The 25319-nt window shown below is 50.8% G+C and overlaps 2 protein-coding genes across 5 annotated transcripts; both read left to right on the top strand.

Moving 5' to 3' along the window:
• Positions 1–1232: 1232 nt before the first annotated feature.
• On the top strand, positions 1233–9762 carry LOC100086618 (corticosteroid-binding globulin). 2 transcript variants are annotated; one of them, XM_029076011.2, is made up of 5 exons: positions 1233–1413; positions 2070–2690; positions 5823–6093; positions 7544–7691; positions 9334–9762. In XM_029076011.2, exons 2-5 carry the CDS (start codon positions 2087–2089, stop codon positions 9610–9612), a joined length of 1302 nt encoding a protein of 433 aa, XP_028931844.1. In that variant the 5' UTR covers positions 1233–1413; positions 2070–2086; the 3' UTR covers positions 9613–9762. The 2 variants fall into 2 exon arrangements, with proteins under 2 accessions (XP_028931844.1, XP_028931835.1); XM_029076002.2 differs by lacking the exon at positions 1233–1413 and adding an exon at positions 1583–1656.
• Positions 9763–18110: 8348 nt separating this feature from the next.
• On the top strand, positions 18111–24612 carry LOC100086601 (corticosteroid-binding globulin-like). 3 transcript variants are annotated; one of them, XM_001516647.4, is made up of 5 exons: positions 18111–18304; positions 18946–19566; positions 21240–21513; positions 23021–23168; positions 24171–24612. In XM_001516647.4, the coding sequence occupies exons 2-5, from the start codon at positions 18963–18965 to the stop codon at positions 24456–24458; spliced, it is 1314 nt and encodes a 437-aa protein (XP_001516697.2). In that variant the 5' UTR covers positions 18111–18304; positions 18946–18962; the 3' UTR covers positions 24459–24612. The 3 variants fall into 3 exon arrangements, with proteins under 3 accessions (XP_001516697.2, XP_016081117.1, XP_028924379.1); XM_016225631.2 differs by having other exon boundaries at positions 18946–19617; XM_029068546.2 differs by lacking the exon at positions 24171–24612 and adding an exon at positions 23271–24132 and having other exon boundaries at positions 18946–19617.
• The last annotated feature ends 707 nt before the right edge of the window (positions 24613–25319 follow it).

Here is a 25319-nt window from a genome sequence, read left to right as displayed (position 1 = left end):
TTGTTGCTCCAGGGCCAGTAATGGGTAAAGCAGGAAGGGAAAGTTACTTCAGCTTTCATGTCCAACCTATGGACTGGTTTTGTAACTATCTGCCCTGCAGCAGAACAGCCTAGGTCCACCTTGAAATCCTTCTTAGATGTTGTTTTTCATGGGGTCAAAGAACAGTCACTCGTGGCTCAGTGGAAAGAGCATGGGCTTTGGAGTCAGGGCTCATGAGTTCGAATCCCAGCTCTGCCACTTGTTGGCTGTGTGACTGTGGGCAAGTCACTTAACTTCTCCGTGCCTCAGTTCCCTCATCTGTAAAATGGGGATTAAGACTGTGAGCCCCACGTGGGACAACCTGATTCCCCTATGTCTACCCCAGCGCTTAGAACAGTGCTCGGCACATAGTAAGCGCTTAACAAATACCAACATTATTAAAATGGCTTCTTGGCCAATAAAATGGCTTCATGCTGCTTGCTGATTCCTTCAGCTTCCAGAATCATGCACTTTCCCCTGGGCTTCTGCCTTTCTATCCTGGGCTCTGCACACTGGAACCATCTGGAGATCCATCCCTCAGAGGCTGAGCAGGAGTAGGCCCTACTGTGAGGGGGAAGTCAACTCTAAGTGTCTGTTTATTGTTATATTATACTCTCCCAAGTGCTTAGTATAGTGATCTGCACACATTAAGTGCTCAACAAATACCACTGATTGATGGATTCAGGCATTTCAGCTATACACATTCCTATTTCCAGGTCTATGGAGCAGGATCTCTGGGTGGTTCTTTGTTCTCCATGCCATTTCCTGTCTGACGGGAGGCAGGAGTGGGATCTCACCCCTGGCTCCCCCAGTTTGGAGCCTGGCTAGGTTGGAGGTGAGGGGGCTGTTTCACCCTTCTAGGGCCCTGACTTCCATGGCCGAGCCTGAGAGGCACTGGGCCTTCCAAAAGCCCTTTGGCAGAAAAGGTCCCTGAAAGAGAACAGGGGAAATAACAGTATGTTCAGATTTTGGAGAGCCAGTACAACAGGAGACAGCCTGATGGAATAGGAGATTCCTGTCATGCCCAGCACGGGAAGGAGCACGTTCCCTTCATGGACATGTGAAGGTTCTCTTTGCTTGGCATCTAAAAGAGTTATCTCTCATCACATGGATGCAGGACTATGCCAGTTACTGTTCACTGATGAAGCCAACACGATGTTGTGCAACAGCCTTTGGAATAAATACTGGAGAGCGGTGAGCCTGCAACAGCTTTCTTCAGACGCTTGGAGAGACATGTTCCACAGGCATCCCCAGGTGTGACATCACAACCATCTGCATCTCAGCCAACCGACTCAGCCTGTGGGTGGTGGAATATCTCAAGCAGCGGGGGGCTGCCGTCGACTATCATCTAGCTTCGCTCCCCTGTCTCCACCCAGCTTCTTTCCATCTAAAGAGGTTCGTGGAAATGTTCATGCTGTGTTGAGACTGCTCTGCCCACGGCCTGTCCATGCTTGCAGGAGGCCCTACCGCAGTGGAGCTCTCTTCTTCCCGCCTTCTTCACCCCCTAGGTGTAGGGTGGTCTCATCCTCTGGAGTGGAGAGACCAGAGGCCCAGAGTGCATTATTGGCAGTGAGTGGGAGGTCTGGGGTGCACAACACAATGCAATTGGCACTTGAATGGTCACTAAGGGTAGATTAGGTAGGTACAACCCCTGCCCTAGAGGAGGCTGCGATAGTGATGCCATCGTAATCTCTCGAGTGTTTATTCTAGGGCTCTGCACAGAGCAAGCACAGGATGAGGACCATCAGATGATGGCTCCATGCCCAACCGGCCGTTGCCCTGCGTGCTTCTGAAAGCTGCCTTCAGCCTGGCATTCGATCACGAGATGACCTTCCACTCCGTGGGGTCATTCCAAAAAGAAATCTGAGCCAGGTTGGGGTTGGATGTTCTGTGCCAAACCCCCACTGATCCCTTCCTGGGCGAGCACAGCGGCAGCAGGGATGGAGCCTCTCACTCCCCTGCACACACCCATTGTCTGGGGCATGGGCCCCCCCACTGGTGGGTGGTCTCTGATGTGATTCCATCTTCCCCCAATCCTTGATGCCACACAGGATCAGGTCCGAAGAGGATGCAGAGCCCCCTCCACTTCCCGCCGAAGTCCATCAGGCTGTGGGCCATTTTCTGCCTGGTCTTTGCGGCTGCTGTCGTCTCCTGTAGAAAGCCGTGTGAAGACGTCGGCCCAGCCAACATCGATTTCTTGTTCAAGCTCTACTGGCAGTTGACTTCCAAGGCCCCAAATGACACCATCCTGCTTTCTCCAGTGGGCATCTTGTCCAACTTGGTGACCATCTCCCTCGGGGCCCAATCCCAAACCCAGAGGCAGATCTTGGAGACCCTGCAATTCAATCTCACAAAACTGTCACATGACCAGATCCTTAGGGGCTTCTGGTGTATACAAACCGCCCTCAATGCACCTGGCACATTGCCACATACGAAAATAGGGAGCGCTCTGTTCACCTCCCCAAGTGCGCTGCCACCACAAACTTTCACAGACAGGGCTGCCTACACGTTCGGATCCAAGATCGTCAATATGGACTTCCTGGATGCTTTGAAGGCAGAGAATGAAATAAACGAATATGTCAAGGATCTGGTCTTTGGCAGGATCAAGGATGCGAGCCCCAAATTGAACAGTCACACTTCATCAGTCCTCGTGAGTACTTCATTCATTGAAGGTGAGAGCCACACTCTGGACGGGGTCTGTCGGGGCCAGGCGGTGGAGGGACGATGAGGTTGGCATGGTGGCTCATGTTAAACCACCATGGTTGGATGTACCATTTCTCTTCCCTATAATGGCTGGGAGTGTTTGTTGTGGAGATGCTGGTAGGTCACCCCCAGCGTTTCAAAGGATGTATTCTCCCTGAGCCAAGCCTCCCTTCTCTTCTGGAGATTGTCCTACCTTGTGAGTCATACCTAACCGGGCACCTGGAGCTCTGGAGACCGGGCACAGGCACCCCACCCCTCTCCTCTCCTCACAACTCTCTCATGCTATGCTGCCGGATGCTTTTGTGGAGAGACCGGGGGCTTCGGGGGGGGGGGGGCAGCTGGTCTGGGGGTTGGTCAGGACCGATGTGGAGCCCGAGCTCAGAGATGGTGAAGTAATGGTGATTCTAATCAAGAGACCCGGAAGTCTGGAATGATGAGCGATCCATTTGCTGTCCCCAAGGAGCTTAGGCTCCAACCCTGCCATCAGAGATCCAATTATTATTTCTCAGGGTGGCATGAAAGGGTCCATGAGTACCCAGGAGCAGAGGCAAGGGGGCAGAGTCTAACCGGTATCTCTTCCCACAGATGTGGGGACTTGGAAGGGCTGGGGAGGGCTCCTCCAGGACTGTTCAACCCACATTTCCAATGGTGGTAACCAGCAATCAGAGAGTGGAACCAGGAGTCGAGGGACCTGGGATAATAATAATAATAATAATGTTGGTATTTGTTAAGCGCTTACTATGTGCCGAGCACTGTTCTAAGCGCTGGGGTAGACATAGGGGAATCAGGTTGTCCCACGTGGGGCTCACAGTCTTAATCCCCATTTTACAGATGAGGGAACTGAGGCACAGAGAAGTTAAGTGACTTGCCCACAGTCACACAGCCAACAAGTGGCAGAGCTGGGATTCGAACTCATGAGCCCTGACTCCAAAGCCCATGCTCTTTCCACTGAGCCACGCTGCTTCTCCGCTGCTGATCTGATCTGGGATCAGATCCCTGTCTTGGTGCTTGCCCACCTCATGGCCTCAGACGAGATGCTTGACTCCTCTGGGCCTCGGGGTGCTCGTCTGTCTGAGATGGAGGGAGAATTGGTGTCAGAACCCCATTTGAGTTTCACAGAAGACTCGATGATCTTTAATCTGTCCCTGGTCGCTTCTCACCCTAGACACTTCTCACAGTGAAACATGAGAATAGTACTCTTGTCTTCTCCCACTCCCGAAGGGTCACCTGTTGGCTCCCAGTTGAGCCCTGAGAGAGACCCCGTGGCTATCCGTTTCCCGCGAGATAGGGGTCTACAGTCTGGGACAAGGTCTCTCTCAGGGTCTCTTCCCCTGTTCTCTCCTCCTCCCTTCAGGTTCATCTCTCCTCCTGCCTCCAGCATGTCTGCCCGCCACCTAAAACTCAACATGTCCAAAACTGAGCTCCTTGTCTTCCCTCCTAAACCCTGTCCTCTCCCTGACTTTCCTGTCACTGTGGATGGTACGACCACCCTTCCCGTCTCTCAAGCCCGCAACCTTGATGTCATCCTTGACTCAGCTCTCTCATTCACCCAACACATCCAATCCGTCACCAATGCCTGCCGGTCTCACCTTTACCATATCGCCAAGATCCGCCCTTTCCTCTCTGTCCAAACAGCTATCGTGCTGGTACAAGCTCTCATAATATCCTGGCTGGATTATTGTGTCAGCCTTCTCTCTGATCTCCCTTTCTCCTGTCTCTCCCCGCTCCAGTCTATTCTTCATTCTGCTGCCCGGATCATCTTCCTATAGAAATGTTCTGGGCATGTCACTCCACTCCTTAAAAACCTCCAATGGTCGCCTATCAACTTCCGCATGAAACAGAAACTCCTCACTCTTGGCTTCAAGGCTCTCCATCACCTTGCCCTCTGCTACTTCATCTCCCTTCTCTCTTTCTACTGCTCACCCCATACACCCTGCTCCTCTGCCGCTCACCTCCTCACCGTCCCCCGTTCAGACCTATCCTGCCGTCGACCTCTGGCCCACGTCCTCCCACTGTCCTGGAATGCCCTCCCTCCTCACCTCTGCCAAGCTAACTCTCTTTCCCTCTCTAAAGCCCTACTGAGTGCTCACTTCCTCCAAGAAACCTTCTCAGACTGAGCTACTCCCTTTTCCCTCTACTCCCCCTCTGCTCCGCTCCATCCTCTGCTCTTTCCCCTTCCCCTCCCCTCAGCTGAGCCACCTTTCCCTCTGCCCCTCCCCCCTTCCCCTCCTCTCAGCACTGTGCTCATTTGTATATATATTTTTATTATCCTATTTATTTTGTTAATGAGGTGTACATCCCCTTGATTCTATTTATCGGGATAATGTTGTCTTGTTTTTGTTTCGTTCTGTTTTGCTCTGCCGTCTATCTCCCCCGGTTAGACTGTGAGCCTGTAAATGGGCAAGGATTGTCTCTGTTGCTGAATTGTACATTCCAGTGCTTAGTACAGTGCTCTGCACACAGTAAGCACTCAATAAATACTATTGAATGAACTAATGAGGGCCAGCCAGAACCTCAGAAAAAAGGGTGAATGCAGGGGCCCACTTAAAATGTTGACCAGGCCCCATTGCCCTGGGGGCAGTCCAAAGGATCAAGACCCCTAAAACCAGTCCCATGACTCCAAGTCCGGGTGGTTCTGGCATCCGCTAAACCAGAAATGTCACCATCATTTACACACCCCACCCAGCAAAACTCCGGCCCAGTCTTTCCTGTGTAGGTGAGATTTCTAACTAGTGAGTGTCTCAGACATCATTAGGGGGTCCGATCTTATGTCTGATCGTATGGCCCCATCTTTCACCTTCTCCCATCTCTTTGCGACAAGCCCCGTAACTTTGGGACAAGTCCGTCTCCCAATCCCACCCTGCCTGGCAACTTTATCTGGGCCCTATGAGTGGCCATGCCATCATGGCTGCCATCCTCCCAATATATTGTCCCACCTTGATGTTTCATTTTCTCCTAGTTTGTCTCCATCTCCTGTTTAGGCCAACACTCCCGGGGTCACACATATGTGTTGCTTTGGGTGAGGGAGGGGTACGTCTTTCCCCTTCCCTGGATACGTCAAAAGAGTTTGACTCGGTTCTCTCATCCTTTCTCTCAACCAGGTCTGTGGGACTTCCCCTTTGATGCCAGTCAGACCGCAGAGATGGACTTTTTCGTGAATGACAGGAAGGTCATCAAGGTCCCCTTCATGTACCAGAAGGGTCAGTTTTTAACCTACCGTGATGAGACGGTGGCCTGCACTCTGGTCCATAAGACAACCAAGGAAGCATCTGGGGTATATTTCATCCTTCCTGATGAAGGGAAGATGAAGCAGGTGGAAGAGGCTATGAGTGGGAATCTCCTTCTCAGATGGTATGACGTCAACGTTATGAGGTAATCTCCTCTGGATCGCCCTCTGGGCCAGTGCGGGGGACCAGGGTCTGGAGCCTTCGACGCATGCGCTCCCGGATCCGGAGCACTGGGCCGTCCCCTCCATCGTGTGGCTGTGCTGGAGTGGAGGGGCTAGGCCCCCTCCGGTGTCCAGGGTCAGGCAGCAGCAGCCTCCCAGACTCCCATCCAGCCCCGGTGTGGGGAAGCGTCTCCCAGGGAGAGATCAGTCTGTCGCATCTGTGGAGCCTAATGATGAGACCCAATCCCTGAGCTCACGAAGCTTCCATTCTGGTGAGGGAGATGGAGGACAGATGGATCCAGTTTCCTTATCCCAGGATCCTAGGAGATTAGAGTTCAGCACCCCAGATGGGGGTGAAAGTGTGGCTGGAAGTGAGAGGGGCTGAAGTTAGAGAGAAGGGGCAGGGATGGGGCAGAGGCAGGAGATGATCTTATTGCATGGGGAATCTGAGACCATATGCAACAGGCACAATGAGGGTTAAGAGGCCTGAGGTCGGTGGACCCCATGGGTGGGTGGAAGCAGGCATCCATATATATGTCAGGGTCCCTGAGGATTGGCTCTGGTAAGGAGAGGGAGGTCAGAAAGGGAGAGAGGTGTGAGAGGTGGCCGGGGGTTCCCAGATCGTTGGAAGATGCAGCAAGGTGAGGGAGGGGGATGTGGTGGACTCAGAATGTGACAATGGAACGATATGGAGGATTTTGAGGATTTGGTGACTGGGACAGAGTTGGATGGGACAGCATTAGGTTGTCCAGTGCTCCCCCCAACTCAACCCTTCAGTTCAGCATAGTGCCATCTGCCATGGATCCCTCCAGTGATGGCAGCAGGGCCAGGACAGGGAAAGGTGAGGAGGAGAGAATGGAGAGGATTATGATGAGGGGGTTGTGGGGAGGAGGAGTAGAGGCCATTGGGAGGATTCTGACTGGATGTGGTGTATGCACTAGTGGCCAGTGGGGTAGGTTTTGGGGTTGGGTCTTGGGATTGCAAGAAGGCAGGGTAGTGAGGGGGTGACAAGATAATAATGGTGGTATTTGTTAAGAGCTTACTATGCGCCAAGCACGGTTTTAAGCACTGGGTTGGAGGAAGGGTGCTGGACTAGCCCTTCTCCCTTAGATCCATGGGCCGGCAGTGACCAGACGTGCCCAGCTCCTGAAAGTTTCAGTCCCCTCTTCCTATCTCCCACCCGGACTGACCGCCACGGCATCCCTCTTTAACATGAGGACCTGAGTGGTCCAGGGAAACTCAGGCTCAACTGTGGAGGGATGGAGAAATGGCAGCGTGGGGTGTGAGATGGAGATTGGGAAGTGTTTGGTGCACGTGCCAGCCCTGGATTTGACATGTCCGCTCTGATGATCCCATGTCCACCTGGGCACTCACTCTGTAATGAAACTGACAATGGCCACTGTGTCTGTTTCTCATTTTCGGGGCTCCCTCCAGCAATGAAGAGCTGTACATCCCCAAATTCTCTCTGTCGACCATCTACGAGCTGGAGGAGACCCTTCCTGACTTGGGGATCAAGGACCTCTTCACGCAGCAGGCTGACCTCTCCGGCCTCAGCAAGCAGTCTGGTGTGTCCATCTCAAGGGTGAGCAGATCCTGTTTGGGAATCCACTCAAATAATCCCCACAGTGATGCTTATGGGTCTTAACAGTGGCCTCACATCCCGACAGCTGCCTGATGGGGATGGGGAGCAGGGGATGAGCTCATGGTCCAGGGAGTAATCTGGGATACTTCTGGGAACTGGGAGGCTTGAGCCTGGGCTAGGTAATGGACGTCTCTGTGGTCGGATGCTCTCGAGCGGAGACCCGGAGGCCGTCCCGAGAAGCGACAGCTTTCTGGCTGATTTGGAACCCTGGGGATGCCTGTATATGCATCAGGAGTTGGCCTGTATCAAATGTGCAGAACATGACCCTGAGCTCTGCCCTTGAGGAGTTTTGATCGGCTTTCTGATATTGCACTGGTTTTGCCTTGAGTGGAAGACTCAAGTACAGGAGAACGTGGCCTGATCTGAAGGGGCAGGAGCAGGGAGGTCGTGGGTGTCAGTCAGGAGGATCCCATTATTAGAAGGGAAAGATGAAAGAGGATGGGAGGGTGCCGTAGATTTGGAGAGCAGATGGGAAATGCCCCGATGATGGCCAAAGACTGCAGGGAAGGAAGGGGCAGGAAGGAGTTGAGAAATCGAGGGGAAGAGCTCATACCCATAAGTTTGGATCACGTCCATCAAGAGGTTGGTTACCAGAGGCCGAGCATAAGGAAGGGGAAGGTTATGGTGAGGGAAGGAGACATTGAAGGGGCAGGAGTCACTGTCCTAGCACCTGAATTTCCCTACCGCTATAGGGATTCTGAAGATCTGTGTGATGACTCCAAAAGCATCTGGGGTCATGGGTTGATACTCATGGGTAAAATCTTTCTCCTCTGACCTGATCCTTCTCTAAAGGAGCTATTCCTTCTTTCCCAAGTGACCTCACAGCATCATTAGATGTCAGACATGGCGATTTGGGGATGTATCCAATTATGACCTCTAAAATGTGATTCTTTGGCCCCTTAAAGATCACCTCCTTGCCCCACAGACAGCCGTGTGGCTTGGAGACGTCTCTAGGGTGTGGGAGGTTGCGATCACATAGATCTCAGTGTCCCAGGAAGGATGGGGGGACTCTAGCCTTCTGGCAGTCTGGGATCTTGGCATGCAAGACACTGTCTGACTCCAGTTCTCCCCAGCTAGCAGATTCTGGTGGGAGATGGGGACGAGCAGCCTCTTGGTGACCTCTAAGTGTTTGGGTGTGATTGTCAGGATTTCTTTTCCAGTGAGCTTGGCCCCGACGGTCTGGCCTATCCAAATGGCTCTGCCAACTTCTCTCCTCCCATTCCACAGTGTCTAGGTCTGTGATGTAATGGTTAGCGTGGAGGACTTGTATGTGGTAGTTACCATTCAAAGGTTGGGCGTTCTAGTCTCATCAATGTTTTCTTACCCTCTAGATGGTAAGCTCATAGTGGACAGGATATGTCTGTTTTATTGTGATACTGTACTCTCCCAAGTGCTTAGTATGGTACTCTAAACCCAGTAAGGGCTCAATAAATAGGATTGGCTAACTGACAAGGTTTGGACAAAAATTGGAAACTTCCTCCTTTCGAGCGGCCGATCTCCCTGGTGGTCACGTTGGTCCCTCCAATTAACTGGCCAATCTCCATGGTGGTCACATTGGTCTCTCTGGCCAATTCTGTCATAGGTGCAACACAAGGCCACACTGGAGATGAAGGAAGATGGCCTCATAGCTGCGGAGTTCACCAGCACTATGGTGTCCTCAGGGCCAGTGCGCCCTCCACCAGTCCCATCAACCCTTTCTCCTCCCGTCCACCCTGAGGCGTCAAAGACAACCCCTCACGCACCCATCCGCTTCAACAGGCCCTTCCTGATGGGTGTCTTTCACCAAAGATCCTACACCACACTCTTCTGGGGAAAGGTCATCAATCCGGCTCTCCATGGGGCTCCACAGGGCAAGGCATGACCCCTCTGATCCAGATAGGTCTCTGCCTCATGACCATGACCCTACTCCACCTTCTTCATCTCCCTTGGCCCCTCTCCCCGATGATCCCAGGGGCCACATTTTCAAGTGTCGGGGCATCTCTGGCTAAATAAATCTACCCTGTCAGAACAAGTGTTTTGATGTGAATTTTCCTCGGGGGGTCAATTTTGAACAAGCCATCAGAAGCCAGGAAGGAACCGGAACTGACCTCATAGGCTTCAAGACCCCATCTCATGGGACTCGCACCCAGTCGGACAAGGGGAGGGTGGGTGACAAGCGGGTGGGCAACATTTGGGTGGGTGGGTGCCAGGGGTCAGTGGCGGGGGAGGGGGAGGCAGCTAGGCCATGGGGATGAGGAGAACAGGAACCTCACTAGCATCATCCACTGGCAGGGGTCTTCCCTTGCATCTGAGCAGGCTCTTTCCCCTCCGCCCTACACAAGCGCTGTCCACCCCCCCCCTCAGTGGCCCCTACCTGCCCTTCTTACCCCAGCCATTGCCAGGTCCATTCCATCTTTTTGTGGGATCCTGCTCCAGTCAATTGTTCTCTCCCTTCCGGGCCATGTATCCAGTCCATTGCTGGATCCCGTCACTTTTGCCCTTGTGATGTCCTTGGGATCTGCCCCAGCTCCCCTTCTCAGTTTGAGCTCCTGTCATGTCTTGTCAGGCTTCACACTCTGGCCCACACCTGATGCCATCACCCAGATCATTTTTCTAAGACACCGTTTGGTCCAAGTCTCTCCCAATTCCAGGAACCTCTGGCAGCCACTAATAATATTAATAATAATAATAATAATGATAGTACTTAAGCACTTTCTATGTGCCAAGCACTGTTCTAAGCACTGGGGTAGGTATGAGTTAATCAGGTTGCACACAGTCCCTGTCCCACATGGGGCTCACATTCTCAATCCCCATTTTACAGATGAGGTAACTGAGGCTCAGTGAAGTGATTTGCCCAAGGTCACACAGTAGACAAGTGGTGGAGCCGGGCTTAGAATCCATGACCTTCTGACTCCCAGTCCTATCCACTAGGCCATGCTGCTTGTCTCATCCATCCATCTCCATGTTAGTAGGAGTCTCTTCGCTGTCGGCTCTGAAATGCTTGGTCCACCTTGTTCTCCCTACCCATAATCTGGTCCCACCCCTCTCTTCTCATGGCAGTGTGTATCGACTGGGAGTCCCAGTAGGTACAAAGGGAGGAGAGGCAATGTGTATTGACTGGGACTCAGTACAAAGGGAGGAGAGCCCGGAAAGGAGTGGGCAAATGGAAAAGGAACAGAGGGGCTCACTGTCTTCCTTGATCCATCCTTCCTGAGGCAACCAGACTCTCTTTACCTGGGCCAGTACTTGTGCAGTCCTCACCTCCTGATGGATGATCCTACCTGGCTCTCAGTGAATCCCTTTTAGAGATCTCAATGAGCTTTCTACTGATATAGCCCGGGGAAAAGGGTGGAAGCCTTGCCCGAGGCCCACAGGATTTGGACAAGAGGCAAACTAAACTTCATGCAGCCTCTGTCTTCACCCATAGATCTCTGGAATGAAACACTGGGGTATCAGGTCTATAAGAGTACATGGTGACTAAGGTGTGAAGTGTCAAGTCGCTAGCAGTTCCGGGTGATCTCGTCGAAAAAAAATGGACCTGGGAGTCAGAATCCAGGTCCTCTGATCCAAGCTCTGCCCCCGAGTGCTGTGCAACCTTAGGCAAGTCACTTTACTTCTTTCAACCTCAGTTTCCTCATCTCTAAAAGGGGATTCAGTTCTTGTGGCTCCTGGTGTAAAGAGGAGAGAGAATGAATGGGGCAGAAATTGTGTCTGACAAGCTTATCTTGTATCTACCTTAGTGCTAAGTACAGAACTTGGTATAAAATAAGACATCCCACCATTGTTACTAAGGATTTTCTCCTACAGTGAGGTCACCTTGACAGAAAGCTGCTGAGGACGTGATAGGCTGTAGAGCCCTTATGAGCCTATGCCTACTACATCATTTGGTATGGGTACTGTTGTTGGAATGGGTGTTGGGTCACAGCTGACGATGAGGTTTTTTGTTTTGGTTTAGTTTATTATGGCATTTAAACGCTCACTATGTGCCAGGCACTGTATTAAGCACTAGAGTAGATAGAAAGCAATCAGGTTAGATTCAGTCCATGTTCCATATGAAGCTCATAGTCTAAGTTAGAGAGAGAACAGAACTGAGGCACAGATAAATTAAGTTCTTGCCCAAGGTCACACAGCAAGCAATTGACAGAGCTGGGATTAGAACCCAGACCCTTTGACTTTCAGGCCCATGTTCTTTCCACTAGGCCACACTTTTCACTTGATTGCTGTGTGACCCTGGGCAAGTCACTTGATTTCTCTGGTCCTCATTTCCCTATTTTACAGATGAGAGAACTAATACCTGGTCTCTCCCCCTCTATTCCCCCTTTTGACTTTGAGCTCCACTTCTTACAAGGACTGTGTTTAACCTGATTATCTTGGGTCTATCCCAGCACTCAGTGCAGTGTCTGGCACACACTAATGATAGTGGTATGTTAGTACACACTATCTTTGGATCTGTACCCCTTTAGCAATTAGCTTAGATGGGGAAACTAGACCCTACATGGAAAGTTGGCAAGTGATAAGGAAGTGTGGTGTGTTTAGCTCTCATGCCAAGGTGACTCCACAGGAGGTCCAGGAATCCTCAAGTAGAGACCAGAAAGAGAGCTGTGCATGCAGCAGAGGTGGATGGGCAACCACTGGAAGTTCTTGAGAAGTGGTGAAAACTACTGGTCTAAAGTGGTCTAAACTATTTTTGGAAAATTGATCTGGGCAGCAGAGTGAAGTGTGGACTGGAGTAGGGAGAGAGAGGAGGAAGGGAGGTTAGTAAAGAGGCTGATATAGTAATCAAGAGAGGATAGGGTAAGTATTTGGATTAGCATAGTGATAGTTTGGATGGAGATAAAAGTCTGGATTTTAACCATGTTGTGAACATTGAACCCGAGAGGATTTAATGATAGATGGAATATGTGGGTTGAATGAGAGCAATGAGTCGAGGATAAAGCCAATGGTTATGGGCTTGTGAGACAGGAAGGATGGTGGTGCTGTCTACAGTGATGGGAAAGTCAAGGGAAGAACAGGGTTTGGGTAGGAAGATAACGAGTTCTGCTTTGGGCATGTTAAATTGAAGGTGTTGGCCGGACATCTTGAAGGCAGGGGTCAGTCAATTGTATTTATTGAGCCCTTACTGTGTAGAAAGCACTATACTAAGTACTTGGGAGAGTACAGTATGGCAATATAAGACACATTTCCTGCCCACAATGATCTTACTGTCTAGAGGGGGAGAGAGACATTAATATAAAATAAAATTACAGATAGATATGTAAATGCTGTAGAACTGGGAGCAGCAATGAATAAAGTGAGCAAGTCAGGGCAATGCAGAAGAGAATGGAAGAAAAGGAAGAGGGCTTAGTCAGGGAAGGGCTCTCAGAGGAGATATGCTTTGATAACGCTTTGAATGGAAGGGGTGAGTAATATGAAGAGGAAGGCATTTCAGGCCAGAGGCAGTTTGTGGGTGGGAAGTCATTTGTGAGATAGATGAGATCGAGTTACAGTGAGAAGGTTAGCATTAGAGGAGTGAAGTGTGTTGGCTGGGATGTTGTAGAGGAGGAATGAGGTGAAAGCAAGTGATGCTGTGAAGATTGAACCTGCAGGACTTAGTGATGGATTGAATATGTGGGTTGAATTCATTCATTCAATTGTATTTATTAAGTGCTTTCTGTGTGCAGAACACTGTACTAAGTGCTTAGGCAGTACAATTCAGCAACAGAGACAATCCCTGCCCATAATGGGGTTGAATGAGAAGAATCAAGGATAATGCCAAGGTTATGGACTTTTGAGACAGGAAGGATAGTGGTCTGTAGTGATGGGAAAGTCAGGGGAAGGACTGAGTTTGGGTGGGAAGACAAGGAGTTCTGTTTCAGACATGTTGTTAGAGGTGATGTTGGGACATCTAAGCAGAGATGTCTTCAAGGTAGTAGACTGCAGAAAGGGAGAGAGATCAGGCCTGGAGATGTAGATTTGGGAATCATTGGCATAGAGGTGGTAGTTGAAGCCATGGAAGCGAATGAGTTCTCCACTGGAGTGGGTATAGATGGAGAATGGAAGAGGACCCAGAAATGAACCTTGAGGGACCCTCACATTTAGGGGATGGGAGGCAGAGGTGGAGCCCACGAAAGAGCCTGATAATGAGTGGCCAGAGAGATAGGAAGAGAACCAGGAGAGGACAGTGTCAGTGAAGCTGAGCTTTGGCTATAGACTGGAATATAATTGTGGTCTGGGAATGTGTCTGTTTACTGTTACATTGTACTGCTCCAACTGCTTAGTGTAATGCTGTACAAGCAATAAGCACTGAATAAATACAACTGAATGAATAAAGTTTCCAGGAGAAGGAGATGGTCAGCGGTGTCGAAGGCAGCTCTGAGTTTGAGTAGGATTAGGATGGGGGATAGGCCCTTGGATTTGGCAAGGAGAGCATTTGTGACCTTTGAAAGGGTGGTGGCCTTTGAAAGGATGGTTTCATTCGAGTGAAAGGGATGGAATTCAGATTGGAGAGGGTCAAGGAGAGAATTGACTTCCTTTATTATTGATCATCGATCCCAAGAGAGAAAAAATTGTCAGTTATTTCAATCTTCTCTCCAGCCACCACAAATGTATAAAAACTTGCAGTTATCATGATCTTTGTTTTCCTGACATTCAAATGTAGGCCCAAGGTTTTGCTCTGCTCTTTAACTTTTAATAATAATTCCTTCATATTTTCTTCACTTTCTGCTAGGAAGGTAATATCATCAGCATAACAAAGGTTGTTCACATTCCTTCCTCCAATCATTACTCCCCTTTCATCTTCATCCATTCTGGCTTCTCTTATTATGTATTTGGTATAAAGGATGAACAGATAAGATACATTCTTGTCTTACACCTTTACTAATGGGAAACCAATTCGTTTCTCCATATTTTGTCCTCCTGTTCAACATACTGGTTACCTATTAATGCAATTAAATGGTCCAGCATGCCCATTTTCCTTAATGAGCCCCAGAGCTTCTCATGGTCAATGCAGTCAAAGGCCTTACTATGATCAATAAAACACATGCTGACTACCTTTTGATAGAGAGATCAAGAAAAATGTAAGATAACTGTTGCATTGAGTTGTATCTTCTTTCTTCAGTATTGGAACAGAACATTCCATCCTTGGGTTGGCTTTGTCAAAAGTAAAGATGGACTGATGATAAATGATGCCAATGGAATCAAACAGAAATGGAAGGAATACACACAGGAGTTATACCAGAAAGATAGCAACATACAAGAAGTATTTGAAGAAGTTCCTTTTGAATTAGAGCCACTCATCATGGAAAGTGAAGTTAGATCAGCTTTACATTGTCTTGTCAAAAATAAGGCACCTGGCTTTGATAGGCTTCCTAATGAGGTATTTCAGGCAGCTGGAGAGGAATCGGTTAAAAAAGCCCTTACCAAATTATGTCAACAGGTATGGCTAACCACTTAATGGCCATCTGATTGAAAGAGAGCAGTTTGTGTTCCAATACTGAAGAAAGGAGATACAACTAAACTCTCCTATAAAACAATGCCTTACATGGCAGAAGAGTTTATGTATGTCAGTGAAGCTTAGAGCTATGCCATTGAGAAATACTTTTGCTAAGGTTGGGGATGAAAGTGAACGATGGAGAAATAAAGATACTCACCTGTGGTCTGACGGCCGGTGGGAGACAGAGCTGGGATAGGAATCCGGGTCCTCGGGGGCCCTGAGTCCATGGTGTTTCTGCTGAGTGTTAGGTGAAAAGTTTGAAAGAGAATGGGTTAGAGTTTAAAATTCAAAAGTGTGAGCTCATAACAGATTTGGAAAAGTATAGTACCTGAAGGAGTCCAACCTCTTGGCATTCAACAGAATGCAAATGACCAACCTTGTCACCTCATTTCTCTCTTCCCCAATCGGACAGGTAAAATGCATGGGAAAACTTTCCTGACATGAGAGAAGGATTAGGATTTCTGGGTGTGTTTTTGAAGTTGGGGCGGTGCGGGGGAGGAGCTGGGGTTTGGAACACAGGTGCCTTAAGCACCAAAGAGGGGGACTCAATCCTCTTCCCCTTTTGGAGAGTTCAGCCTTCCCATGGCCCTGGATCTCAAGGTGGAGGTTGTCAATTGTTATTAAGGGGAATGGAGAGTTGGATTGACAACCTCCACCCAACTCTCCATTCCCCTTAATAACAATAGTAATGATAATAATAATTTGTTAAGCACTTAGTATGCCGAACGCTGTTCTAAGCCCTGGGATAGTTACAAACTAATCAGGTTGGACACAGACCCTGTCCCACTTCTTATCCCCTGTTTTACAGATGAGGGAACTGAAGCACAGAGAAGTGAAGTGACTTGCTCAAGGTCACACAGCAGACAAGTGACAGAGCCAGGATTACAATCCAGGCCTCTCTGACTCCCAGACCCTTGTCCCATGTCCCTGGGAATGGGCTGGGACCCCACTGATCAGGACAGGCCTCCATCCAGCGGCCATGACCCCGTACCACTGTATCTGTCTTCCTTGGCTCCTCTCCCCAGCCACCAGGTATCCGAGATGTCAGAACGTCTCTAGAGAACCAAAGTCATTCCACTCATGTCAGATGATGATTTTGTCAGTGAGCTGGAAACGAAATAAATTTACATGCTGAAGTTTTCAGTGTGAAGTTTCTTCTCTCGGCCGACCTTAATTGAGCTGGAGGAGGATGTAACCTGGAGTAGGAGAATGTGGTCGAGACATACCATGTGGAGCTAAATGGTGTAGGTTTCAGATGAAGAAGAGGTGAGAGATGGAAGTCTGGGTCAGATAGTTGATCAGCCCATGTTATTTTTCTAGTGCCTGCTGCTTGTGTAGGGCAGTACTGAGCACCTGGAAGGCTATGATGGAGTTTGTAAGCTCCTCAGAGGTCGTTGTCCTTTCTGTTATAAAATGAGGCATATGGACCCTCCATTTGGGGTGCTTTACTCGACCTGGAATTTTAAAGATATGATCTTTTGAGGATCTGGAGGCGACAGGAATGACCCCAGTCTTTAAAGGGTGAGTGGGTGATGTGTGAGTGATGGAAGGATGGTGGAATGGAAGCTGAGAAATTCAATGGGAATGGTCTCCTGGAGAAGATGTGGATCCAGAAGGGCTGTAGAGGTAGGCAGAGCACCCGTCTGCCCAGGGTAGGGAGGGGAAGGAGAGCAGCAGGCGAGGCCCATTAGTGAGAGAGATGTGTGTGGGGCAGGGCATTTGCCATTTAGGTCAGTGCCAGAGGATCAGAGTGCATGGGCCTGGGTGCAGTGGGAGATCAGTGGGGTTGGTTTGACACTGAAGGGTAGGCTAGTTCGGGAGAGGAGACGCGAGGCCAGAGAATGGGGCACGAGGCAGGCAAGGATATGTGTTGGGACGGGTGTTCCTCTGGCACCAGGAATGACCCCTTCCCCTGCCCCCTCATTGACCTGCTGCAGCTGGTGAGTTACCTGGTCCTTCCCTCTCCAAGAGACCTTTAAGGGAGTTGGTAAACATTTGGAAATAATGGTAGAGGTGCATTTTTTACTCCCATGAAGGCAGGGGACTTGGATTTTGCCCTTGTCAAATTGCCCTCGTCGCTTCTCCATTTGGGCAAGGAGGAGAGCTCAAGTCAGAGGGCGTTTGGGTGGCAGAGCCGGGTTAGGAAGCTGATTCCTCCAAATCCCGGGTTGTGCTCTTTCCCCCGGGATCCTGCCCCTCCATCCTGCTGCCAGCACACACGAACCCTCGGTCGATCCATCTGTCAGAAGGTGAGCAGGAGTAGACCTGGCTGGGAGAGAGCAGTCAAATCGATGTGAGCAGGGAATGTGGCTGTTACACTGTTATATTGTACTCCCCCAATCAGCTCTGCAACCAGCAAGTCCTCAGTAAATACCATAGATTGATGGACTTGAGCATTTCAGCTGCACACATTTGAGTTTCCAGGTGTGCAAAGCAGGATCTCTGGATGGATCATGATTTCCCATATCATTACCTGTCTGATGTGATCTAAGAGTGGGGTTCTCACCCATGGCTCCCCCAGGATGGAGCCTGACTGGGATGGGGTGTGAGGGAGCTGCTTCACCCTCCCAGGACCCTGCTCTCCAAGGCCAAGCTTGGCAAACACCAGGCTTCTCAAAAGCACTTTGGCAGAAAAAGTCCCTGCAAGAGAACAGGGGAGACCAGAGCATGTTCAGATTTTGGAGAGCTGGTACAATGGGAGGCATCGTCCTGATGGGAGAGTCCTGTCATGCCCAGCATGGGAAAAAGCATGGTGCCTACATGGACAAGTGAAGGTTCTCTTGGCTTGGCATCTGAAAAGGCGAACTTTAATCACATGGATGCTGGACAGTGCCTGTTAATGTTTACCAGTGAGGCCAACGCACTTGTTGTGCAACTGCCTTCAGGTTAAATAGTGGACAGTGGTGAGTCTGACCCAGCTTTCCACAGATGCTTGAAGAGACGTGTCCCTCCGGTGTCCCTAGGAGTGGCGTCACAACTATCTGCATCTAGGCCGACTGACTCTGTCTGTGGGTGGTGGGAGATCTCCAGCATCAGGATATCACCATCGTGAATCATCTAGTTTTGCCGCCTGTCCCCACCTGGCTTCTTTCCTCCTGAAGAGGTATGTGGGGCTGTCGGTACTGTGTTGAGGCGGCTTTGAATGCTGCATGCCCATGCTTGTGATTGAGCTCTCTTCTTCCTGCCTTCTTCATCCCATAGATGTGAGGTGGTCCCATCCTCCAGTGCAGGGGAGATCAGGCAGACCCAGAGGGTGTAACTGGTAGTCAGTGGTGGATCTGGGGAGCATGAGATGTGATTGACACTTGAATTGTCACGATGGATAGATTCAGTAGGCATGATCCTCCACTTCGAAGAGAATGAGATAGCAATGCCATCGAAGTCTTCCAAGAGTCTAATCCAGGGCTCTGCACAAAGCAAGTGCATGATGGAGAGTGTCAGACATAGCTTTGTGCCTGGCCAGCTGTTCCCCCACTTGCTTCTGAAAGTTACCTTGAGCTTGGCAGTTGGTACCAACATGACCTTTTACTCTGCAGCGGTCTCTACAAAAGGAGTCTTGAGCTGGGCTGCGGTCTGCTGAGTTTCTGTTCCTAACCCCCGTTGGTCCCTTCCTGGGCATACACGGAGACACCAGGGATGAAGATTCCCACACCCCTGCAGAGACCCCTTGTTTGAGGCACGAGCCCCCATGGTGCATGTTTCCTGATGTAGTTCCATCTTCCCCTACTCCCTAATTTCTCACAGGAGCAGTTTCGAGGAGGATGCAGTCCCCCCTCCACTTCTGGCCAACATCCTTCTGGCCATGGGCCATTCTCTACCTGGTCTTCAGGGTTGCTGTCATCTCCTGTGATCTGGCCTGTTACAACATCGCCCCATCCAACATCGATTTTGCGTTCAAGCTGTACCAGCAGTTGACTTCCAAATCACCGGACCACAACATCCTATACTCGCCTGTGGGCGTCTCGTCCACGTTGGCGACCCTCTCCCTCGGGGCCCGATCTGACACCCAGACACAGATCTGGGAGAGCCTGCAATTCCAACTCACAGAGTTGTCACAGGATGAGATCCTCGAGGGCTGCCAGTGCATACAAACTGCCCTCAACACCCCTGGTGCATTGCCACCCACAAAGATAGGAAGTGCTCTGTTTGTTTCCCCCGGTGCATTGCCACCACCAGTTTTCACAGACAAGGCTGCTGATGTGTTTGGATCTGAAATCATCTATGCGGATTTCCAGGATCCAGCAGGGGCAAAGTTTCAAATAAACAACTATGGCGAGGAACAGACCTTTGGCAGGATCGAGGATGTGACCCCTGCGCTGAACACGAACACCTTGCAGGTCCTCATGAGCACCTCACGCATTGAAGGTGACAGCCCCCCTCTGGATGAGCCCTGGCCCTATCTGGGTTCTGTCGGGGGTAGGTGGCAGAGGGGACGATGAGGCCAACAAGGTGGCCCTTGTGATACAATCTATGAGAGTCAGATGTCCCGTTCCCCTTCCCTGTGGTTGCTAGCAGCGTTTGGTGGGGGAGGCATGTGAGTTTTCCCCCACATTTTGGCAGATGTGCTTTCCCTGAACTAGGCAGAACCTCTCCTCCCTTCTCTTCCAATGACTATCTTACCCCAAGGGTTACATGTGACCAGCACCCAGCTCTCTGGAGTCTGGGCATGGGCATCCCACCCCTCTCCTCTTAGCTCCTCTACACTATGCTGCAGTCTGGGCCACCTCACTTTTGACCTGGCCTTGTGTCCCAAAGTGAGGCCAGAGTGCTTTTGTGGTGAGCCCGGGGGCTTCAGAAGGGGCCAGCCAGTGTGGACTGTGAGGCCTGAGCTCAGAGATGGCAAGGTAAAGGCGGCTCTGAACAAGAGTCCCAAAAATCTGAAATGGTGAGAGATCCTTCCCCTGTTCACAGGGAGCTCCATTCTGTTTTCCTGATCAAAGATAAAAGTATTATTATCCAGGGTGGCATGAGGGGCTCCGTGGGTGCCCAGGAGCGGAGGCGAGGGGGCCAAGTCAAACCAGTGTCTCGTCCCACAGATGTGGGGGCAAGGGAGGGCTGGGCAGGACTCCTCCAGGTCTGAACCCATGACCAAAGCGTGGGTCAGGGAGTCAAGGGACCTTGGTTCAGTTCCCTGCTTTGTTGCTCACCCTCCTCATGGCCTCAGAAAATTTGCTCATCTGTCTGAGAGAGAAAGAAGAATGGGTGTAAATCCCAATTTGAGAATGAGCCTCTTACTGGACGAGGTTCACAGTCAACCTAATTATCTCCTCGATTCTCACCCGGTGAGGATGGCAGAGACACAAGATTAGTTTTCTCATCTCCTCCTGCTCCAGAACGGTCACCTGTCAGCTCTTAGTTAAGCCCTGTGAGACACTCCATGGTGTTCCGTCTCCTGAGAGAGAAGAATTCACAGACTGGGACTCCCTCAGTGGAGAAAAGGTCAATAAGAGTCCCCCAGGAGATGGAGAGACCAGGACCAGCTGGGACCACAGAATCAAGGGTGAATTCAGGGGCACATTTAAAAAGTTACCCAGACCTCACTATCCTAGGGGCGGCCCAAAGGATCACGATCCCCTGACCATGTCACTTGGTCAACCCTGACTCCAGGCTCGGATGGTTCTGGCATCCTCTAAACTGGAAATGTCACCACCCTTCAAGCACCCAGCCTAGCCAGACTTCAGCCCAGTCTTTCCCATATAAGCACGAAATTTAACTAGTGAGTGTCTCTTATGTCATGAAGGGTCTGACCTTATGCCCCTCTCTTGGCCCTCTCCCATCTCTCTGAGATAAGACCGATATCTTTGTGTCCCTTCCCCCAGTCTCACCCTGCCTGGTGGTGTTGTCCAGGCCCCATGTGTGGCCACTATGCCATGTTCGCCATCCTTAAAGACGGCAACCCACCCTGATGTTCACCTTCTCCTTGTCCTTCTACCATTCGGGTTGACCCTTCTGGGGTCACACACACGTGTTCTCACTGGGTTGGGGCCAGGTACGTACAAAGAGTTCGGCCCAAGTCTCTCATCCTGTCTCTTGACCAGGCCAGTGGGACTTCCCCTTTGATGTCAATCAGACCATAGAGGAGATGGACTTCTTCGTGGATGACAGGAGGGTCGTCAAGGTCCCTGCCATGTACCAGAAGGGTCAGTTTGACATCTACCGTGATGAGGGAGTGGCTTGCACTCTGATCAATAAGAAATTCTTCAACACATCCGGAATGTATTTCATCCTTCCCGACAAAGGGAAGATGCAGCAAGTGGAAGAAGCTATGAGTGGAGCACTCCTTCTCAAATGGATGGACAACAACGTTCTGAGGTAATCCCCCTGATGGATCGCCCAGTGAGGCAGTCTGGGAGACTAGGGTCCAGAGCCATCGACGCACGCTCTCCCAGATCCGGGGCCCCAGGATCTCCCCTCTAGCATGACCATGCTGGAGGGGTGGGACCAGGCCCCCACTGGACTCTGAGGTTGGACGACAACATCCTCCCGGGCTCCCAGCTGGCCCTGGTGTAGGGGGGCATCTCCAGGTAGAGATCAGTCCATCGCATCTGTAGAGCCTCATGCCGAGACCTGATCCCTGCCCTTACAATGCTTCCATTCTAATGGGAGAGATGGAGGATAGATGAGGATCCAGGAGATAAGAGGGTTTGGTGCCCCAGGTGGGGGTGGGAATATGGCAGCCAGTGAAGGGGATCATCCTAAGGGAGAAGGGGAGAAGATGGGATAGAGGCTGGAGAAAATCAGTTGGTGTGGGAATCTGAGACCATGCGCAACCAACACAGCGAGGGGTGAGAGGCGTAAGGTCAGTGGTACCTGTGGGTGGGCAGAGTTGGGAATCAACGTGTACCTCGGGGTCCCTGAGGATTGGTGCTGGTGAGGAGAGGAGAGGTCAGAAAGGGAGAAGAGTATCAGACATGGGGTCCCTGGGCAGTCAGAAGATGTGGCAAGGTTGGGGAGTGGTGTGTGGTGGGCTCAGGAGGTGACAATGGAATGGTGTGGGAGATCATGACGATGTGGTGATGGGGACAGCAATAAATGGGAAAGTGAAGGGTGAGTCAGCTGTGGTCAGCCAGCCCGCCCCTCCACCTCTCCCCACCCCCAGCCCTTCAGTTTAGCTTAGGGTTTCCTGGCATGAATCCCTACAGTTAAGAGAGCAGATCCAGAGCAGGGACAGGTCGGGAGAAAAGAACGGAGAGGGCCAGGAGGAGAGGCTGGTGATCAGGGGTAGCCGGGGTGGGTGGGACAGGCCAATAGGAGGGTTCTGGCTGAGCAAAGTGCATGCACGAGGGGTCAGTGGGGTAGGCTTTGGGGTCAGGTCTTGGGATTGGGAGAAGATAAGGGATTAGGGGTGGCACCAAGATGGAGAATGGGTGTGGGACTTGACCTCCATGCCAGGTGCGTGGTTCTGGGCCATGTATCCACACTAGTGTCAACCCTAACCCTCCCCCAACCATCATGGAACTGTCTCCCTTTGATTCATGGGCAGGCAGTGACCAGGCTCTCAAGCTCCCGAAAGTTCTAGTCCCCACTGGACCCTCTTCCCATCTCCCAACTGGACTGACTCCCCCAAATTCCCTCTTTAACACGGGGACCTGATCAGTCCATGGTAACTCGGGTGTCATCTGTGGAGGGATGGAAGAGTGGCACAGCAAGGCAGTTGGTGAGTGAATTGGGGATTGAGAAGTCTTCCGGGCACATGCCAGTCTGGGCGCAGTGGGGACCACGTCCGATCTGATGATCCCGTGTCTGCCCAGGCACTTGCTCTGTGCTGAGACTAACAAAAGCTGCAATGTTTATTTCTTGTTCTTGGGGCTCCCTCCAGTGATGCGGAGCTGTACATCCCCAAGTTCTCTCTGTCAACCAACTACAAGCTGGAAAAGATCCTCCCTAACTTGGGGATCGAGGACCTCTTCACCCAGCAGGCCAACCTCTCTGGTCTCACCAACCAGTCAGGTGTGGCCGTCTCCAAGGTGAGCAGACCGCATTCGGGCATCCTCTCAAATAATAACCATGGGGATGCTCAGGAGTCTTTCCCCCAGCCTCCCACCCTGACAGCCACCTGAATTTCTCAGGCAGCCATGTCATCTCTGTCCAGCCTGGCCTACTTGTCCCTCCCATTCCTGTTGATCCCTTTTGCTGATTGGCCACGCTGGGAATGCCAAGCAGGTCTGATGTGACAGAGGGAAGGGCACAGATGGGACTAGAGGAGTTGCCTCATGCCCTGTCTCTCTCTTTCCCCCCCTTTCTCTCTCTCTCTCTCTCTCTCTCTCTCTCTCTCTCTCTCTCTATCTATCTATCTCTGTCTCTCTCTATATATATCACACTAAATCCTAAATGAGCATGAGTATTGGTGGACACCACCGGGCAGAGGCCCAGGTGACCCCGGGGTGGGTTGACTGACATCTCCACAGGCATGGCAGTGCATGTGTGTCCTCTGACCCAAAAATGACTCCATAGCTCTCCCCACATGGTGCCTATGAATATGGATGAAACAGAGCCTTTCTCATACTCTATTTTCCTCCAACATTTCATGATTTTTCTCTGCCACTTGCATTCTTGATTTCACATTTGCCTCTCAATCTTCCGAGGTGCACTAAAGGCAGAGCACCTGGCTGGCAAAAGCCATCCCCCACTGTCCCCCCACCTCCCCACCTACAGTGTGGGTCTGTAGTTTAGTGGTTAGTTCGTGGGACTTGTACATGATGGTCACCATTCAAAGTTTGGGGGGTTCGAGTCTCACCCGCATTGCCTTTCCCTCTAGACTGTAAACTCACTGTGGGCAGGGAATGTTTGTCATATTGTACTCTTCCAAGTATTTAGTCCAGTGCTGTATACCCATTAAGGGATCAGTGAATAGGAATGGCTGACTGACTGATAGCATAGGACAAATATTGGAAATTTCCTCCACTTGACCAGCTGATCTCGGTGGTGGGGGGGGGTCACATTGATCTCTCTGGCCTTTTCTCTCTTAGGTGTGGCATAGGGCCACACTGGAGGTGAAGGAAGATGGCCTCGTAGCTGTGGGGTCCATGGGCACAGTGGTGTCCTCAGGGCCAGCACGCACTCTGCCACCCCCATCAACCCTCTCCCCTCCTGTCCACCGTGAGAGGCCACAGACGTCCTTTCAGTCACCCATCCGCTTCAACAGGCCCTTCCTGGTGGGTGTCTTTCACAAAGCAGCCTTCACCACACTCTTCTGGGGAAAGGTAGTCAACCCGGCTCTCCATGGAGGTTCGCAAGGCCCCGAGAATGAGGCGTGACCCCTCTGATCCGGACAGGTCTCCGCCTCGTGGCCATGACCGCACTTGACCTTCTCCATCTCCCTTGGTTCCTTTCCCCAGCAATCCCAAAGGCAGCACCGTCAAAACAGTTGGGGCATCTCTGGCTAAATAAATCTATCCCTTCAGACCAAAATGTTTTGATGTGAATTTTCCTGCAGCTGTCAGTCATGAACAAGACAGGAAGCCAGGAATGCACCAGAATTGATCTTAGTAAAGAGCTTGGAACAAAATAAGAAATACCACCGTTGTTACTAAGGATTTCCTATCAAGGTGAGGCTTCCTTGAAGGAGAGCAGCTGAGGATGCAATAGGTTGTCTAGCCCTTATGAGCCTAGTAAAGAATCTGGCAGCAGAGTATAATGTGGACTGAAATCAGGAGAGATAGGAGGAAGGGAAGTTAACATAGAGGTTAATTTCATAACCAAGGTGTTGTAGCAGAGTAATGAGGTTAGGATGAGTGCTACTGTGAAGGTCGAACTGTCAGGACTTAGTGTTGGATTGAATGTATGTTTTGGATGAGAGAGGAATCACGGAAAATGCTAAGGTTACGGGCTTTTGAGATAGGAAGGATGGTGGTGCTGTCTATAGTGATGGGAAAGTCAGGGGAAGGGCTGAATTTTGATGGGAAGATAAGGAATCCTGTTTTACATATGTTAAGCAGGATGTAAAGGTGGGACATCCAAGTTGAGATGTCTTGAAGGGAGGAGGAACTGCAAGACTGCAGAGAGTGAGTGACATCAGGGCTGGAGATGTAGATTTGGGAATCATAGACATAGAGGTGGTAGTGGAAGCCATGAAAGTGAATGAGTTCTCCACTGAAGTGGGTGTAGATGGAGAATAG

Source organism: Ornithorhynchus anatinus, chromosome 1 (genome assembly GCF_004115215.2).
Source record: "Ornithorhynchus anatinus isolate Pmale09 chromosome 1, mOrnAna1.pri.v4, whole genome shotgun sequence".
Classification (NCBI taxonomy): Eukaryota; Metazoa; Chordata; class Mammalia; order Monotremata; family Ornithorhynchidae; genus Ornithorhynchus; species Ornithorhynchus anatinus.
This window is presented reverse-complemented; position numbering and strand designations above follow the sequence as displayed.

What these genes read in the sequence shown, in the direction of transcription:
- LOC100086618 (XM_029076002.2), top strand. Translation starts at nt 1,635, where the DNA reads ATGGTCACTAAGGGTAGATTAG. An exon ending in GGTCACTAAGGGTAGATTAG is followed by an intron (nt 1,657 to 2,069) that starts GTAGGTACAACC and finishes GATGCCACACAG; the next exon opens with GATCAGGTCCGAAGAGGATG. An exon ending in GAGTACTTCATTCATTGAAG is followed by an intron (nt 2,691 to 5,822) that starts GTGAGAGCCACA and finishes TCTCTCAACCAG; the next exon opens with GTCTGTGGGACTTCCCCTTT.
- LOC100086601 (XM_016225631.2), top strand. Translation starts at nt 18,963, where the DNA reads ATGCAGTCCCCCCTCCACTTCTGGCCAACATCCTTCTGGCCATGGGCC. An exon ending in ATGGACAACAACGTTCTGAG is followed by an intron (nt 21,514 to 23,020) that starts GTAATCCCCCTG and finishes GGCTCCCTCCAG; the next exon opens with TGATGCGGAGCTGTACATCC. An exon ending in CAGGTGTGGCCGTCTCCAAG is followed by an intron (nt 23,169 to 24,170) that starts GTGAGCAGACCG and finishes TTTCTCTCTTAG; the next exon opens with GTGTGGCATAGGGCCACACT.